The sequence below is a fragment of the Thunnus maccoyii genome, chromosome 18 (assembly GCF_910596095.1).
Source record: "Thunnus maccoyii chromosome 18, fThuMac1.1, whole genome shotgun sequence".
In the NCBI taxonomy this organism is placed as follows: domain Eukaryota; kingdom Metazoa; phylum Chordata; class Actinopteri; order Scombriformes; family Scombridae; genus Thunnus; species Thunnus maccoyii.
In genome coordinates, this window is record NC_056550.1 from 23,497,315 (window position 1) to 23,516,613 (window position 19,299).

General features: G+C 41.2%; 1 protein-coding gene across 3 annotated transcripts in view; it reads right to left on the reverse strand.

The window, feature by feature from the left end:
* Nucleotides 1-19,299, reverse strand: part of LOC121884150 (speckle type BTB/POZ protein) — a 92,408-nt gene that overhangs the window by 12,440 nt on the left and 60,669 nt on the right. For all 3 annotated transcript variants that reach the window (XM_042392800.1, XM_042392802.1, XM_042392801.1), the window contains exon 7: nucleotides 3,250-3,427. In XM_042392800.1, the coding sequence (XP_042248734.1) occupies nucleotides 3,250-3,427 (178 nt within the window). The remainder of the gene's footprint in view (nucleotides 1-3,249; nucleotides 3,428-19,299) is intronic.

Below are 19,299 nucleotides of genomic sequence, written 5' to 3' on the forward strand. Positions count from 1 at the left end.
AATCTTTTCTCTCAGAAAGAAAGGGGTTTGAAGTCTTTTTACGACTGTGTAACAGAGATTAATATCTGACAGGAGTGGCGTCATCTTTCAGCCGGTGTCGGGTGGACAGGCTTAACGGCAGTGAGAAGATTAAAGCCCAAAAGTTGAATGGTTAGTTAACCCACCGTTCATTTGTCAGGCTTGTTTAGAGAATCCGTCAAATAGACATAAAAAGATCCTTTCAACAGCAGAATGCCTCTCCGCGCTCTCTCAAGAGGTAATTTGTTTTGTTTACACAAGAGATGACAGAAGCTAGCCAGACAGCTAAAGTTTTTGGACAGTTGATTTGTAAAAATCAGTTCTCCAATTGATGAAGAATCTTTCCTCAGAAAATATAATAAAGAGAGCTAGAAAGAAAGGTTTGGTTGTCTGTAAAGACTCTCAGTCGTCCAGGAGATATCAGGATATAAAGTCAAACACACCTGGACTTATTGTAGATTCTTTGTTCATTCCAGTTACCTTTAATAATACTGCAAAAGCATTTGAAGGACTGAGTTTTCTGTCCTGCAAATGTCAAAACATGAAGAGTCAGAGATGTGATTTAGGAACAAATCTTTTTGGTCACATGTCGAATCAGACACAGACAAACAAATCCTGGAAAAGTTTGTGTGTCGTCATTCATTATCGGTTTGATCCTGAAGCTAGTTTAGCCGTACGCTACGTCCTAAACATCTACACCGAAACCAAACTTAGCATTGAATGTCTAGGTAGGACTGTGGGGACAAACCAACAGTATGTCTGTCTGGTGCAGCTTAATACTGGTGAGCTCATACTGCAGCAACAAAGAGAAGGGGCGGGCGAGAGAGGGAAGAGAGAGGGAGAGGAGAGAATAAAAGAAGGAGGAAGATAACAATAGACAGAGAAAGGGAGTAAAGGGAGCCGTGCAACATTTGAGAGGAGATGAAGAGATAAAGAAATGTAGACTGACAGGAAGACAAATAACAGAGGGATGAAGAGAGAGAGAGAGTGAAAAGAAGAGAGTGAAAGAGAGGAAGGAGAGGTGAACAGTTGAAGGAGGAGGGAAAATGAATGGAGAGGAGGAGACGAGAGAGAATGGAAAAGGAGGAACATGAAAGTAAAAGGTAGAGTATGTTAAAAAAATAAATAAATAAAAGGGAAGATAAGAGACACGGAGAGAGAGAGAGAGAGAGAACGAGAGAGATGGACTGGTATAAAGATCACATGGCCAATGTGGAGCCAATTTGAGTTGCTCTCCCTCCTTCGTTTGATCCCTCTCTGTCCGTCTCCACGGCGATTAACAGCCGGGAGAGTTGTCACGGGAACGGCCGAGAGGGGGAATAACAAGGAGGAGGGACGTCGTCTGGACCAAGTAGAGCAGAGAGAGAAAGAGAGAGAGAGAGAGGGGAAGACCTCAAACCACAGCAGCACATAATTAAAATGGCTCCTCACACACACACACACACATTTCAACAAATCCAATAATCAACAGCTTCTCTTTTTGCCTCCGCAGAGACACACAGTTCACCAGTTTCCTTAAACTTTTCACTATCTCACGCTCGGTATCATCAAAGCGCCGTTATCCGCGACAAGATGTTCACGACGCGTCACCTGCGTTCGCGTAGACGCGTGTCATCGATAGCTAATCGGCCGATACCGACACAGACGGGCGCTGAAGGTGTCAATAGCTAGCATTTAATGCTTTTTATGGTTATTCAATGTATTCAAATTTAACCATCCCTGTGGTGAGCAAAATTATTCATTAAAATTAAACATTTGATTAAGTATTTCCCCAGGAATTCTGCTCTTGTCACTGAGGAAAAGCATCTGAAACAGCATTTAGACTGAAACTAAAACTCTCTAATAACAAACTCTGTGATGAATATGTAAAGTACAGAGACTGCGCCACATACATCATCAGTTTTGGAAGTGATCTAGTGCTTAAACTATCTGTCAATCAGTCAATCGAACAGAAATCAATCAACAACAATTTTGATGATCGATTAATTATTGTCATTTGTCAAGCAAAGATGTCAAACATTCGTTTTAAGCTGTTGGATAGACAAAACGAGCTATTTGAAGATGTAAACTTGGGTTCTGGGAGATTATGATGGGCAGTTTTCTATTTTTTTAATTGTAATATTATTAAATGACAATCAAAAGCAACATAAAAGACTCTGAATTTACCAAAGCTACACAAAATTCATTTTTAATGTCCATTATTTGCTTTTGAACAGGTTTTCTACACTTAAGACCTGTAAGTTTATGTTTTATTGCAAAATATCAAGAATATTTTCATTCTTATCTTAAAACTCTCTGACTATTTCTGTGGTTTGTTTGAGTTTTCCGAGTCAGATTCAACTGACTCTCTTAACTGCCTGAACTTGTCACAAATCCTTCGTTTCAGCCTGATGGATGTCACCTGTTCATGAGGAGTTGTGCGTTCATGAGATTTGATCATTAGCATAACTAGCGCCCCTAAAATTGCCACATAAGGCTCCGTGTTTGTTGGCAACTTTCATTCTCAAATGTTGCCAAAGAGTAAAAACGAGAAGTGCACACCGCAGAGCTTCACATCCTGCTTTCAGAAATCAGAAAAACAAAAACATAACAAAATTAAGAGGGTCAGTAGTAGAGGACACGAAACAATTAGAAAACATGAATCCAGCTGCCAACTGCGCTTCATCAGAGCAGCGCCGCAGTGTGACAGAAATAAAAAGGGAATGCTAAAGTTAGATGCTAAAAAACATCTTTCTAAAGCAAAGGGAGTCCGTGATGGGAGGCGGTCAAGGGATGTGACAGACACAGAGATATTACAGGAGAGAATCTACAGCAGGTGATGTTAAACTGTCTGCTGCAACACGAGATGATACCTGACACAGACCTGCAGAAAGACCCCGAGGCAGCTGTTTACAACGACTGCTGAAATGTAAATACGACAGTAAAAATCAACACGTATAAAAAAACCTCTCAGTAAATTGGCAGCCATGATGATAATATGGTGAACAGAATATTAATTTAGTATTAAAGTTTCATAAATGACTCATATGTGCTTCTTAAGAACAGATCTGTTTGTATGAGTAGTTCTTGTATGACATACATGCTGTGTCCTATCATGACCTCTTGAACGATGAAACAGGAAGTGACGGATGTTTTTCCAAGTCGTTTTTACCGCCTGAATGCTACGTAAGTATAAGCCTACAGTACATCTCTCCCATTTCTCATATATGATGAATGAAAGGACACTCTTACCCGCCAGGATCGCTTTGTGCGCCTGGAATTTCTGTCCGGCGACACACAGGGAGCAGTCGGTGAATCTGGAGTTTTCCCACAAATCTCCGAGCTCCTCGGCCAACCTGCAGTCAGGAACCTTCACCATGTTCACGGTGTTCTGGCCTGAGATGTTCACAGAGTCCTGAACCACGCTCACCTAAAAAAAACATACACATATTCAGAAAACATGCAAATGGGAATCAATACTCTCTCACTGTTTCTTTTTTAATCACGAGTGTCGCAGTACGTACAGTAGAGTTTTAATTTTAGGGTGAGTTGTGTCTTTAACACACTCCCTTCTTCATACAGAGGCAAATAAATAGCATGCGATGTTCATAAAAAGACAATATATCAGTCAATCAAACATGCTGTGAATGATTAATGTGGGTTCTCTGCCTCTGTAATCAATACATCAGCCACTCGATATGGGGGCTATTCAAAGACAACCTATTCTTCTGACTTTATCCAATCAGATCGGCTGCACTCTCAAACAAGCCAGAAAATCAGCATTGAAGTCAAACTGGGTGTGTGTGTGTGTGTGTGTGTCTGAGAATTGTCTGTGTGTCTTCCCCACTGACTTCACCACCTGTTCCAGACAATGTCAACCAGACTCATTTATCTCTCAACAGGACTCATTGCAAACACACACACACACACACACACACACACAGACTCGTGAGCACAAACACATACCGTCATACTTACAATACTAATTACAGAGTAATTTCCGACAGCCTGGATTAACTGACTTGCAGTTTTGTACCTGCTTGTTGTTCTATTTCATCAAATACTACCAGTTAGTTAGCCGTAGTCTTGCTTAGAAGTTAGTTCAGGTTTGTGTTTGTGTATTACATTAATTCTAATGTGGAAAAAATCTAGAGTGATCCATCATGCTGTGTTGAACTGCTCAGAGTTATACTGAGCTATCAAGGCTCCTGAAGCAAAGATCCTTATTTTGTCATTATGTTAAACAATTGCCTGTTATTCTTCTTATTCTTCTTATTCTTGGATGCGCATGAAACTCTCACAGTTGATTCATAACTACGAACAACGAGCATCTGAGTTGAAAATATTCTGGTTCATTGAACATAAAGTTTGGAGGGGTTCTTATCAACTACGGTGGATTTGTTGTTTTGTTACAAGTGATAAAAAGATCTTTATATGCTAGAACTCTGATTCACACTCATGCGTGTGTTTTCCTGTGTGTACTTGTGTGTGTTTTTAGGGCTATTTCACACACCAAATTGACAGAAACAAATAGTTTCTCAAGTCTCTTCCTGTATTTCAGTGTTGAGGAACTTTAAGGTAATCATTAACAAAAATCATTAACAAATACTCTCCCTATCACTACTCTATGTATCTGATTAATTAGTTTTGTTCAGGAACATACGACTGAAGCCTCGAACAATATCATAATATTGTGTAATAAAGTGTAATAAGCATAATAAAGCCTAAAGTAAAATATTGCTGGATAATGACATGTTGCTTTGATTCTTTTGATTCCAGACGTCACATCAACATCACAGACATTTATAGATATTTTTATACATTTAAAGTGACATGTTTTTCTCAAGTATGTAATGCAAGGGAAGTACAAAATTACATTGAAAGATATTTTTACATTACCAGCACACTACACCAAATTATTACATTATTAAAGTGTATTTTGTAGTGTATTGTAGTATTTGTAGTGTAGTTGTTAAGTTTGATTGTTTATTATATTCTGTACAATTATGACACAATCAGGTCACCTGACCCCACATGACCCCACATGACCCCACATAAAAAAAAAACTTTTAGATAATCTTTTTTTTCCTGTTTTCATTGCTGCCGGCTCCTTAACACATTCAGTATAGTGTTGTCAAGAAAAAAAAAGCTAAAAATCCCCTCAACATCCCTGCAAAGTGACCTTGCTGTTAAAGCCTCAGTCAGGGAGGCTGACACCCAAAACACCACCAAAAAAAAAAAAAAAAAAAGACAGCCAAGTTCCCTCCTCATCCATCCGTCTGCCCTCCTATTCGTCCAACGCCACATCCATCCACCTATTCAGCTCACACAAAGAGTCAAGAGTCAAGAGTCCTAGAAAAAGGAGGAGAAGCACATACAATAGAGAAGTGCGTGGCGAGCAGGAAATTGAATGTCAAGGAGCCTTGTTTGCTCCTGATGGAGGTTTGAGGGTTAGCCTGAAGGGGACAGAAAAGACAGAGAGAGAGAGAGAGAGACAAAAAAGAAAGATAATAAAACTGAAGAAGAGAGTGAGGGAAAAGGAAGAGAATTAGGGAAAGATATAAGGATGATAAAAGGCGGAGAGAATACAGATGCAGAGATACAGAGCAATGGATAGACAGAATAGAGAGAGAGAGAGAGAGAGAGAAAGAGAGAGAGAGGCCGTCGCACACAAAGAGGGGTGGAGACGTGAGGAAGCTATTGGTGGGACCTGCACTTGGAGATGGCTTCTCATAAGCAGCGGCTCATTTCTGGCACAAAAACGACAGGGATACAGTGAGAAGAAAATGTGACTTTTTTTGAAGAAAGGAGTATTCGAAGTATTCCTGTGTGTGTGAGACAGAGAGAGAGAGAGAGAGAGGGTGTGTGTGTGTGTGTGTGTGTGTGTGTGTGTGTGTGTGTGTGGCAGTCTGGTTTCCACAGCTGGCTGTATTAATCACACTCCAGGGGGGTCTGACTGACTGACGTACATCCATCTCCACACACTCACAGAGGAATGCTCACACACACACACACACACACACACACACACACACACACACACACATTCACATGAGGATGACAGAGTCACTTGCACAGACACTGGCATTCATAAAAACACTGATTAGCAATACAGAAAGCCTGGGAGAAAGGGAGCCGCTGTTTATAAGGGAGAGGAGGAGGAAGAAAAAACAACAGAGAGAGAGAGAGGGGGGAAAAAAAAGAGGAGAGAGAGAGACAGACGGACAAAGAAACGGAGGGCAGAGGACAGAAGTTCAGTAAGCTCAAGTTGGAATGAAAAATGGCTTTAGGAGGAGGAGGAGGAGGAGGAGGAGGGTGGCGAGTCCAGCGCTGTGTCCTGAGTACACACTGAAAAAAAATAAACAAGTGCTGAAAAGCGAATTGGAAGGGAAGCCAGTGAGCTCGGTCAATGTGTTTCGGTATAAATAGCCCAATTAGCATGGCGGAGCCGTCGCTGGGCTCTCAGACGCAGCGTGGCAGAGCCGGTCTAATTACTGGCTAACTTGACCAATTATTCCACTGTTTAACCAGGCAGAAACTAAATCGCAGCACCTGGTTATTTAGACACAGTGGCTGCCCTGACAGTCTTCACGCCATTAGCTGTCATCTTCAGTCATTGTCAACCTCCAACCAAACCCCTCCTCCTCATGCTGGATGAGTGGACGGGCATGTTGACGGTTTACACACCTTTGTATTTGCTGAATAGTTTGGCAAATATATCACAATGGATTTATTGTAAACATAGAAATGCAACAGCTTACATAAAAATGGTGTATGTGAAATAAAACAGCATCCTTTTCTTAGAATATTTACTTAATTTTAGCATACTGGTGCTTGTTATGGTATCAAACTACACATTCATCCACCTGGTAAATGAAAAATGATCATTTGACCCCTGCTAGTGGCCCATAGAAACAGCCATTTCTATCACAACCCTCATTACAAAAAGTGTCACATGTTGCTGGTTTGTTCATCTTAGTGATGGGGCTGAAATGTAAAGGTTGTCCTGACGGCGGCACTGCAGGAAATCCATGCTTAGTATGAATGTGCTAACCAAATTTGGTGGCAATCTGCTCAATAGATTATGAGATATCTTGTATACAAAGTTAGCATTTTGGCCTGAGGGAGCACAAAGGGCAGATTCATTTGAATGGAGGCGGTGTGTGCCAACGCAGAGGGCCTCTGCAAAACAATGCAGGATCGTCCAGCATGAAAATTGAACCAGGCTCAACTTTTGCTGCGACGCAACACAATGTAATCTGGCAAGGAGCTACGTGGGCCAATCACATACATGCAAGCGCACATTCCCGGTGGATCACTTTGTAACATGAACGCTGTATTCGACTGTTTACCTCACGATTGGAGGTGATAACTTTCCAGAGTTGTTAAATCCTGTCTGTGAGTATCACAAACAGCTGTGTTGTGTTTTGGCGTCTGATAAGTCTTTAAATGCATTAATCTGTAGCTCCAACTCGACTTCCTGGATTGTATTTCATTGTCTCACAGGTGTCTTAAACAAAACACCCCCAACAACGCAGCCCCTTGCATTGTTTTCATGCAGGGTTGTTTTCAGTCTGAATGCAGCCTCACGGCCTAAATACACCAAGCATGGACGTGGGGTGACACGTCTGCCGCTTCAGAACACGTCCATTATAATCAACTGAAGCTGTGACAGTGACCACAGAAGCTGCCGGCACACACGCTGGCATCATGCTGCTCATCTCTATTTTTACGTGGCTGGTCTATTTTTTTCTCCACGCGCAGCTACGCAGCCCTCCAGCAGGTAAAAACTACATAGAACGAGTACAATCTAATTAAAAATGATTAAAATAAATATCTTAATGTACCAGAGACAATGCGACGCAGCAGTGCACGACCGAGTTAATTAATCCAGTAGCAGTTAATGTAACCTACGCTTCCAAACCCTGCATAACTAACTACATTATCACTTGGAAAAACTCAATATGCACGCTGATCATCTACCTGTAGGGAAATATATGCTACCTGTAGTCTAGGGGTCATTCCTGGATTGAGAGAAATATAACTGTTTATTTCATCATAAAACATTTCAATAACTTTGCAAAACTTACTACCAAATCCAAACTTTTCTAATGTTTTGATCAAAAAAAGCATGTTCTCTAGAATCAAACGCTTTGAAAAAAAGTCAATACATAGAATGAGGCTTTCTGATTCTATGAGGGATTGGCCAGATGGCAAATATAACTGTGGAGGCTCAGAAAACACGGCTGGCACACAACCAAACGCAACAAAGACACAGTTGGTGTTTAAAAACCCCGCTCCGCCCCACCTACATGATGCGTCGCGTCCGTTCCTCATGTATTTCAGCTGTTAAGCGTCCAAAAAGGGAAAGTGTTCATCCTCTTGGTAATACAGTACATACATCAGCCAACATTAGCTCATCACAGATATATCCGTTTTGACATGTAGCCTGCCGATAACTGACTAAGAAATGTCAGCACAGAAATGCTGAAGACATGTGTGATGTCACGTAGTCTACCACCAGAGAGCACTGACAAAGTTTAAGGGATCCTTATCAAAATGTTTATATATGTTACATGTTTATGTGAAAAAATCACTATTGGCTGATATATTGTTATTATATGTATTAAACTCATGCTTCAAAAGTCCAGTTTTAGCCCATTATTTTGGATATAATACACTGTATATGTGCACATTTTAAATTTAGTCCACTCAGGTAGTTAAGTCTTGTAGGCTTGATAATGGTGCAACAGGAAAGATCAGACGCTCACCAAAAATATTAAGAGTTAATCTGCTGGAGATACAGATTAAAGGTAAAATATTGACCTGATGGTGGCGCAAGACGAGAAGTTTAAGGAGTCACCAAAATAATTAGAAATCCTTCTTTGATGAGCATGAATATCCCAGCAGTGGTGGACATCAGTAGCTTTAAACTAAACTGACAAACTGGCTGAATGACTGACTGACTTTTATTTATTCCTGAATGGTGTTAATGATGATGATGGTGATGATGATGACGACGACAGAAACTCATTCTGTACACAACCCTAGGTAAAGAATAACAGTAATGAATCATCGCCTCTCTATCACCACAATCCTCATTTGTTTTGGTAATTAAGTTCCCAAGATAAGTACTGACTAAATCGCTCGCCTCCCAGTTAGTTTCTCAGACATCAAGATGGATCTGTCGTAAGCTCCCTCTCAACCCTCCAGGCAACATAGAGTTAATATTGAGTTTCGGTACCCAGATGATTTATTCATAATGCATCAATCTTTTTCTGCCTGTTTATGTGTTTGTTTATGGATTTACAGTGTTTTGCCATGCATGAAATAGTTTGAAAAAGAGAAAAAAAAAAAAAATCAAATGAAATTCATTAAGTTATGGAACACTTGTTCTTTTACCTCCCAAGTCTCATTTTTCTCTCCTCAGTCCTGTGCATTTCTCAAACATGTAAACACGAGCAGCGATCAGGGACAAAAACAAACACATGGACAGACGCATTCACACAGTCGCCTCATCATACTACACACACACACACACACACACACACACACACACACACACACACACACACACAGCAGATTCTAAAAGGAAATAAGCTTTTCTTTGGGGGGCAATTTTCTCGTTGCTCGCCTCTTGCTGTTAAATTAGCAAATAGATCATTTGCATCAACGTTATATGAATCTGCACATTGCATAGTTTTACTGGCGTGATTTGGCTCCCCGATCCGAGGTCTGTCGCTGCTGACTTTATGGGTAACTAGATGTAGTAGTCAGCATGCAAGTAAGCACCTTATGACACATTTTCATGACTAATTCGACAGAAGGTGTTCAAATTTGAGCAACTTTAAAGCTTTCTAACACGATATTAGCTCAGCTGCCATTTCATTAACAAGCCAGCTTTGCAAACTTATTACTGTTTATACTGTATGTTGTTATATCTAACATGGAAATAAACACATTTGATTGGCACATTAATGTACAGTTTCCATCTTTGACTGCTAACAGGCAAACACGGTGTCACATGGTTTTACCAAGCTTTACTTAGAAATTGTGTTAGTTTATGTCTGATCATTCCAGACTCGTCTATACATTAATTATCTTTTTGAGTCATTCTTATCAGGAATAAACATACATGCCAAACATGACTAAGCCTTAGCCTTATTTTAATTGTTTATAATTGGAGTGATAATGGTCCTGTTTTAATTACATCGCATACTTCAATAATAATAAAAAAAACAGATACCAAGATTGGTTGAGCATATTTTACATAACACAGATTATATTCTTAATTTTCTCTGTGTGACACACACACACACACACACACACACACACACACACACACACACACACACACACAAACAGGTATAGTGACTCAGCTCTATTAATCAGACTAAATAAAAATAACACTGATAGACTAATGTCTGCGGAATAAATTTGAATTATACAGTTACAAGGTCAGCCCATCTTCAGCGACTGAGGAAAGGCAGATCCTTCTTTACAAGAATATATTAAATGGTGTTGAAACAACCTCATTCACTGCATTCAAATTATAAACTGCATCTGCAAATGTTGCAGATCAATGTCACTTTTTTTCTTCAAAATCCATCCTCTGTGGTTTATTAGCCCTACAGTGCTTTTCCTACAATCTTTTGTTGAGGTTACTACTTTTCTTTCATTTTTGACTGTGTCAGTATCAGATTTACAATTTTACTTCACGCTTTACTTTCCATTTTTATGTCCGACTGAGTAAATCAGTGCAACAGCACTCTCATTTGCCTCGGTGAAAATTCTACACTGAGAGCGAAGGATGCAATACATGAAAAGAGGTTCAACAAGGGCGACCAAACTAAATGGTTCAAATCTGGTTGGCTGTTGAGCTCTGTGGTGGTGACAGTTAAACTTTAACATATTAAAACAGGATTGTTAGCACAATACAAGTAAAACAAATGTTTTGTTACCTTTTTACAACATTGACTGTATTATGTTTGCAGCATGTTTGAAATCACATCCCGGATATTAGTCTGTGGATTCACTGCCAGTTGTGTTGATACCACTTGGGAGAAACAAAACAAATGCATTCCAAAAATTTCATTATAAATTTATTAAAAGTTAATTACAGAAAGGGAGCAGCAGAATTGTATGATGGCTTCATCACGGACTTCATTATCTGTTGTTTCCATGTTGAATGGAAATTTGGTAGCAATTTAATCTGAATCAATTGCTGTAAATTACATATTTCATTACACACTGCACAGCTTAAGACGTAACAAGGTGGATCTCTATTAGCTAAACAATTAAACAAGTGACCAGTAACTCCAGTACTCATCCACTTTTCATCTGCAACAGCTTAATAGATCTGTGATCTTTAAACTTGTCATCTGAACCCCCGAGCACAAAACTCATCACCAGCTTTTTATAATGCATGACTCGCCCTCCACTTCAGCCAGACAGAGTAAACAGGCTCTATGTCACAGACCCACTCTGCCGCTCCCTATCTCCCTCTCCCTTTCTTACTCATCCTCTCCACCCTCTTAGATGTTATTGCTTACAAAAATCAAAAACACTCAGAGCAATGACAGGATATTTTAGTTAGAAGGCAGACTAAATATAGGAGCCAGACTTACAGTAGCAGCCCTCTGGCAGCTGCAACAGGTGACTGTACTGATTAAAACAGAGAATAATAGCAGAATCTGATTCGGTCTTGACATCATTAAGCAAACATAGCCCCAAATCCCAATGCTATTAAACAAAAGTCAAAAATAAACACTGTACTCACTCTCCTCAGAAGACAATAAGCTCACTTTCTTTAATTACAGTCTATTTACTTCATCCTATAATATAGTGTCCGATAGGTCTTTCCTCTGGTGCGCAAGAAGTGATTTAATGTTTAATGTTTCTGGAAGAACAAGTCAACAGCAACGCTAGCAGCTCTGTAAGGCAGCAGTGCTTTAAAGAAGCACTATGTCAAATTGCACCACCTGCTCCAAACAAATAGGGGAACCAAACGCCCCCAAACGCTTACTGTTTCCATAGTACTGGCACAGCATGGTGGAGATAGGTCTGGCTATGTGGGACTACTGTTTACAGTGAATCTGTGCCATGGCGTAAGTTTTTCTCCTTCAAGTGATCCAGTAAGTTACAGCCAACATTACAATTTTGGCTGGACCGGCCACAGACCAGCTCTATAACTCTCAATGTCTGTCCGTCACTGACTCACTGACTGAGTGATGAAGTTGCACCATTTGTCAGCCGGCCCAGTGTTGGAGTTTCCCCATCAGCCGTTGCTCTTTCAAAATGAGTCGGCACTAACAGTTTCTATTATGTCCTCAGAGGGGCGTTCACAGCAGAGCCCCCAGCACAGCTAACTCTCACCAGGACTGAGAGTGAGTGCAGTCCCGAAATAAGTTTTAAAAACACACATTTACTGATCGAAGCGTCTCATATGGAGGCTCCAACACTGACAGGAGCAGCAACCTGCGGATACAAAGAAAAGCAACAGATCCATTTTACCCGCCTGCACGGCAGCTAGCAGCTTGTTAGCATGGCTAGCATCATTAGCATAGCCGTGCCTTGCTGTGTGTAGCCCATAGACCGTATAAAAACAAAGTGTAGATGTGGTGTTTCTAGTTAACAGCACCATGCTGGGCAGGTGACAGGTGTGTTTGTATGCTCTGAAAGAACAAATGTTTGTGATATAATACTTCAGTACACTGTAACAACAAATATTACTGGGACCACTACAGAAAATTGCCGATGAACATTTGACAGGAATTCACATTATGGACACTACTACTGACTATCCCTGTAACAAATTGGCCACAATTTTGCACATTGACCATACACAGTCCAGCCATATACTCAGTTTTGACCTGTGTACTCTTGTTCAGTGTACTTTTGAAATTGTTTTGTTTTGCTACTTAGCAAGATGAAAATTAGTAATAGTAATATTTCTACGTTGGCACCGAAGCAATAATGCATTGTCAGTGCTCAGTTAGCTAGCAAACTAAGTAACTAGGACTTTGACAAAGTATGGTAGCAATATCAATCAGTGCTAACATAGAGCTAACGTTTGCTTGAATAAATCTAACCTCTATAGGACAGTTGTTGACATGTTGCCAAACCTGCACACAGGTTTACCTTGTAATCTGATTATGTAAAATGTAAATGTAAATGCTAACATCAGCGTGTTAAATGACCACAATAACAATGCTAATATGCTGATGGTTTAGCAGGTATAATTATTACCGTGTTCACCATCTTAGTTTAGCATGTTAGCATGCTAACATATTTAGTTAAGGGATTATAAGAGTTTTCACAATTCATCATGTGGGGAGCATGAATGTCTGAATCAAATTTCCTAATATCTGCAATATTTTCTCTTTCTGATTTGAATTTTGTATGTGTATGGTATAAAATGCAGTCAAACAAAACTATTAAAGATCTATACGGAACAAGAGAAGGAGGAAATTTGTAACAAGCCAAAGTTCAGATATTGCGTTCAAATCAAAGAAGATTGCCACCCAGACCCATATATAAAATTTAATTTACAGAGAGGGCAGAGGTCCCTGTGTGTTCAGTTAAGAACCGGTACTTTACTTCAGGCAATTGAGGTAGGCAGATAAAAAAGCTATTCCTGAGGAGTAATGTCTGTGTGTTTTTTGTGATCTTGGTGGCAAGGATGAATTTCATTGCTGTATTCCATTGCCCCGCGTACAGTGACTTGAATTACTCGATTCAATCGAAGGATCCCGACTTGTTTTTGGTTGTCTGAAGGTGATAAATATGTTGAGTTGGCTTTTTAATGTTGAATTTTTTTGTTTTGGTGATATTTATAGGAGATACATGACAGATAAAACTGTATCCGTCATAACAGGACGTTTCTGTCTTATAAACTGACTTTTTTGAAATGTACTTTTCTTGAATTTGTGGAACTGTACATAGTGATTTGTCATGTGGCCATACTGGTTATTGTCTAGTGTCTTGTAAGCCCATATGGGCACCAGAAAATGCACAAATAAACAAATCAATCAATCTACCCAGTCGCTGTTGAGATATTTCCTTCTGGATCAAAGTGTTGTACCATCTGACCGACCGACTAACAGACTGAGATTGCCCTCAGTAAAGCCACTAGTGTAGCTAAAAACCACATAATACACATAACAAAGGCTACATCACAGACAGACAGACAAGCTGGACTGCCATCGACACAGAGGTATTTGAGTGAATCTGCACAGACAGAGACATATTTCATGCATGATTCGAAGTCACGCTGTTGAACAAGAGTCGTGGCCAAGTGTGTTGTGCCTGGCCAACCTTGTTCTTACACGCACACATACAGACATAGACTTTTAAACATAGAGTGTCTCCACGCAGTCGGTATCACCACTGGCAGTGAGCGCGAGCCTCTGCATGCTGTCTGTGAGCACCAGCCATTTGGGTCTCTTTTTTAAGTAGTTTTGTTTTCTCCGCTGGAAGATCACAGGCACTAAAGTGATAGCTTTGAGACTCTGAGGCCCGATCTAAAGTGCTTGAAGGAAATGTTTGGACAAAGAAAAATAAATAAATAAGCGGGGGAAGGTTGCCTGTTTGTTCAATTTCTGCTGTATTTACTCTGGTTGAAGCGAAGGGCTTTTGATGGGATATAAAAGACCTATGGATGTGGTGCTGGTGCAAAAGTGTTGCAAAGGCAGTGTCAATTAAACGATCCATTGTGGCTTAAAAATGGCTGCCAAAAAAGCTATCATAGTAAAAAATCCCACTGCAAGAGAAGGAGCTTGCCCTCAAAGTGTGCCTTCCACTTTTGCATACACAAACCCCAAATTTCTGGGTACCCTTCCCTTTCTTCCCTGTGTCTCTTCCCACCTCTTCCTCTTTATCCTGCTCTCAGAGGTGGTTGTGTGTGTGTGTGTGTGTGTGTGTGTGTTGTTCGGCGTGCAGGGAGGGAGCAGCTGGAGCATCTGCAGTCGTCTCCTCTGACAGCAGCACGGCATATGGCAGGGCCCTGTGAAGGATGGGTGCTGTCACCCGGCAAAGTGCTTACCCACCGACAGGAGCACTAACACCATGAGGAAGAGGAGGAAACAGCTGAACATCAGCACCCCACTCATTTATTCTCCCGCCACCACTTCGCTCCGGGAGGGACGCAGCGGAGGAGCCTTAAAGAAAAGACCTCCGACCGGCTAGCGGTGGCCGAGAAGCCCGTCGCTATGCATTATAGTAAATCACATCAAAGATCCTCTATGTGCGGAAGATAAACCAATTGAGAGAAAAACACTGGCTCATCTTCCAGTTAACACATGCAGGCGATGAGACTCACATATGCCCTCTCATCACCCTTTGGTGTCTCACACAGAAGTACATTAGCATGTGTGACGGCTTTTTGCTTCTACTTCTGCCCCACACTTTTACCGCTGTGAATGACAAAGTTTATTGTCTTATTTTTAATATTTTCAGTTTGAGTGTAATTTTATCTTAAAGGGGACGTATCATGTATATTTTCCAGGTCTATATTTTTATTCTGGGGCTCTACTGGAATATCTGTGCATGATTTACAGTTCAAAAAAACGCCTTATTTATCTTGTACTGGCCCTTTACGCAGCCTCTCAGTTCAGCCTCTGTCTGAAACAGGACGTTTTAGCTCCTGTCTCTTTAAGGCCTCACTGTTTACCTTCCAGACGCAGACAGACTTCCACCTACATAAACAAACAGTAGTAGTAGGATTTCACTTCTTTTTCTCATTCTTTACTCAAAATGGAAACTTCTCAACAACATCCATACATGTTCGAGCTGGAATCTGATCCAAAATATTCAAGTGGACAACCTGAACGACCTTAGCAACAAAGGCTACTAATGGACGGTCATTTATGGGCTTGTGTGAACAATTTGATGCCATCACAGAGAGGAAGTAGAGTTAACATTGCAAATGAAGCAGTCAGAGCACGTTGAAGCCCTTTTTTACATATGTTCACATATGTTTACATATTTTTACATATTCTCACCTCACCACATCCGACATGACAGTATAAAAATAACAGAAATAAATCACAAAAAGCACGATATGCCACCTTTAACAAACCTGCGATATATTAAAGGGAAGATACAGTATCTGTAAAAGAAAAACTCAAAGTGACATCAAGTAAAAACTCTCCTCGTCTCCCCCCCTCTAACTTAATTTATGTGCAAATCAGACAGCAGTCAAGTATGCGCTCGTTCTCAATTTCAGAAGTGTTCGCAACTTGAATGGAAGGACAATAAAATCAATGTCAATCCAGTCATTATCAACTGTCATTCTTCCTCTGCATCCTCTGCCATGACTCACGGCGACTGATGTAGGGAAGGGAATATTCAGCCTGATTGTGGATGAAAGAAAAAAAAAAAATCAGTGGGTTCCAGTTTAGCTTTTACACTTGAAAGCTGCTTTTTAAAACAGACATTTGGATCCATCATTTTAATGCTTCCAAATTACATGTTTTTTCCTTTTGAAAATAAAAATTTTCCCTTCAAGATAAGATAGATATTATGCGATTGGTGACAATTTTGCCAAAAATATATATTTTAAAGCAACACCAAAAACTATTGTGTGTGTCATAAACGTGAATCCTGGTGACTGACCACTTTGTCAAGTGGACAACAACACAATTATTACTCAATATGCATTTTTTAATATAATTATAATGACAAACCAATATCAGTATGTCGGGAGGCTGTGGCTCAGGAGGCAGAGCAGGTCGTCCACTAATCGGAGGATCAGCGGTTCGATCCCCGGCTCCTCCAGTCCACATGGCGATGTGTCCTTGGGCAAGATACTCAAATACACTTTGCTCCCGTAGGCCGTGCCATCGGTATGTGAGTGTGTGTGTGAACGGGTGAATGTGGCGTGTAATGTAAAGCACTTTGAGTGGTTGGAAGACTAGAAAGGCCCGATATAAATGCAGTCCATTTACCATAAAGTGTGGCCTGTGGATGAACTATGACAGGGATAGTCAAATACTAAGTCTTAGAGGTCCACTTAATAAATTTCCACTGCATCAAAGGTCCAGTAAGGGTGCAAAAACCCTGTAGATGAACAGCATTTCTGTATTAATGGGAGACGGGACATATTCATTGTGTAAGAAAGTCCTTGAGCATAAAAAGGTGCGATGGCCAGACAGAGACACTGGTGTAAGTGTTCATTAATGAGTCTGCTGCACTTTGAGTTCTTCACTGCAGTCATTGTTGAAAATGATTTTACACTTATTCCGCTGGAGTCGTGATATCGAGGAGTTCATCAAGTTCACTTTTGTTTTTTTTGGGATTGTTCAAAACATGCATGTTTAGTATCGTAGTGGTGTTTTGCATTCCCGCTCTTCGTTATGGTCGCTGTTTTCGTTGGCAGAAAGGTCTTGTACTTCCCTCAGGCAAAATAAACATGTATTTCTGAGCGCAGTCATCCTTAAATGCATGTTTTTCACCGTCAACCTTTCTTTCTTTATATTGTATAGTTTTGAACGAGCCGTTTTACTTTATCAAGCAGAGCCCCTACTTTGTAAATTGTGGTGACAAGCAGGCGGCTGAATGATGACGGCCGAGGTGACGTGATAACCATGTGCCAAACAAAAGCCGTCCTTGTCATGTTGCAGTTAAACTTTGTTCCCCGTCCAGTTTAAACTGGTATTCTGTCCGGATGTAGACAGAAGTCTGACTATATGGTGTATGAACACGACTGTGGCTATAGATTTTATACAGTATGTTGAGTCTGCATGGTGGATACAAAGAATATCAGGGTTTATCCTACATGTTGCTCCTGAAGCTAAAGCAGATTGGGGTGGGGGGGGGGGCACGGCCTCCTCTGTGAAATAAAACGGTAGCTCTCTGACTCAACCTCCGGCTGACTAAAAGGGGGACCGCTGTGTTCATCCACTTTTCAGCAGCCAATTTAACATGACTCACAGATAAGTTTCACCATCAACTTCTCCCTTCCAAAACAACCCCTTTCTTTCCCCCTCAAACAGACTGCCGGAGTACTCACCCTTACAAGTGTCAGTCAACATGACTGTCTGCAGGCAAAGCACGACAGCACAAACTTGTTGAGATTTTCCAGGAGCAGTAGGACCCCCCACCCCTCCCCAAACATGTGTGTCTGGTATTACTCCGAAAAACTTTCAGAGCATCTGCAATCTATAGCGTGAACGGCTAGGTCTGACCTTAGAGCGAGAGGTTACCTGCGGTGCTGAGTGAGAAGAAAGGTGAGGAGAGAGAGGATTTAACCTCCTTTACCTCTGTGTCTCATTAGAGGAGGGATGAGAAAAGCAGGTCAAAACATGTCTCATCCACATGAAAACATTCTCCCTCTAAGAAAATTCCTAGCCTTTTATTTTTTTTAATCCAGTATCATCTTCATTTTTTTTCCTCTTTGTCTGTTCTTCTTCACCCCCCCGTGGCTCGATGCCACCCGGCGTGCCCACTTCTTCCTGAGCAGGCCTTTCCTGCAAGCTCTCTTCTCCCTACGCCTCCTTTCCCTCCTTCTTTATCTCTCTCTGTCCCTCATGCTCTCTTTTGACAGCCAACGCAGCACCTTTAATGGGAGCTATCTCCTCATTAAATACCTGCAGGTGTCTGCAGAGCTTTGGCAGGGATGGAGACAGAAAGAGAGATGGAGACAAAGAGACAGAGAGAGAGAGAGCTCCTGCTGGTGTTGTTCAGGCCCTCTCCGACATGACATATAGCCAGATTCCCTGTGCTAAATTTGAATTACTAATGTCTCCAGAGGCAAGTGAACTGAGCACAGGGACTAAGGGTCAGGAGGAGAGGTTGAGCCAGCATCCCCCCCTCCAACAGTGATCTGGCTTCTCCTCATAGCCTTTTTCGCCTCTATTTGACACTCTACTACACAGAATGAAAGAGCAAGGAAGACGGGAGGCGAGGGAGGGCAAAAAGTAAAGAGACTGAGCTGAGAGGAGACGAGGGACACGTGGAAGAGCTGAGGGGTTAGGGTAAGAAATGTGTGATGCTCGAAATGGGAGGCAGCGAGAGATAAAAGAAAAGGGAAAATAGGAGGAGGAGGAGGAGGAGGAGGAGGAGGAGATTGGGTTTGAATGAGAGATAAGATGGAGGGAGGGGGAGGAAGTGGAGGAGATGAGAGACGAGAGAAGAGGAGAGAGAGAGAGAGAGCTGGGCTCTGGGGCGATGGGGCTCTCTCAGATGCAGGACGGGACCATCTGGACGAAAGCGGAGCCAGGTCTCTGACGGTAAACACTGGGCTTCACTTTCACATGGAAAAGGACCAGGAAAAGAGATTCAAACACCCGCTCCACACTTTTC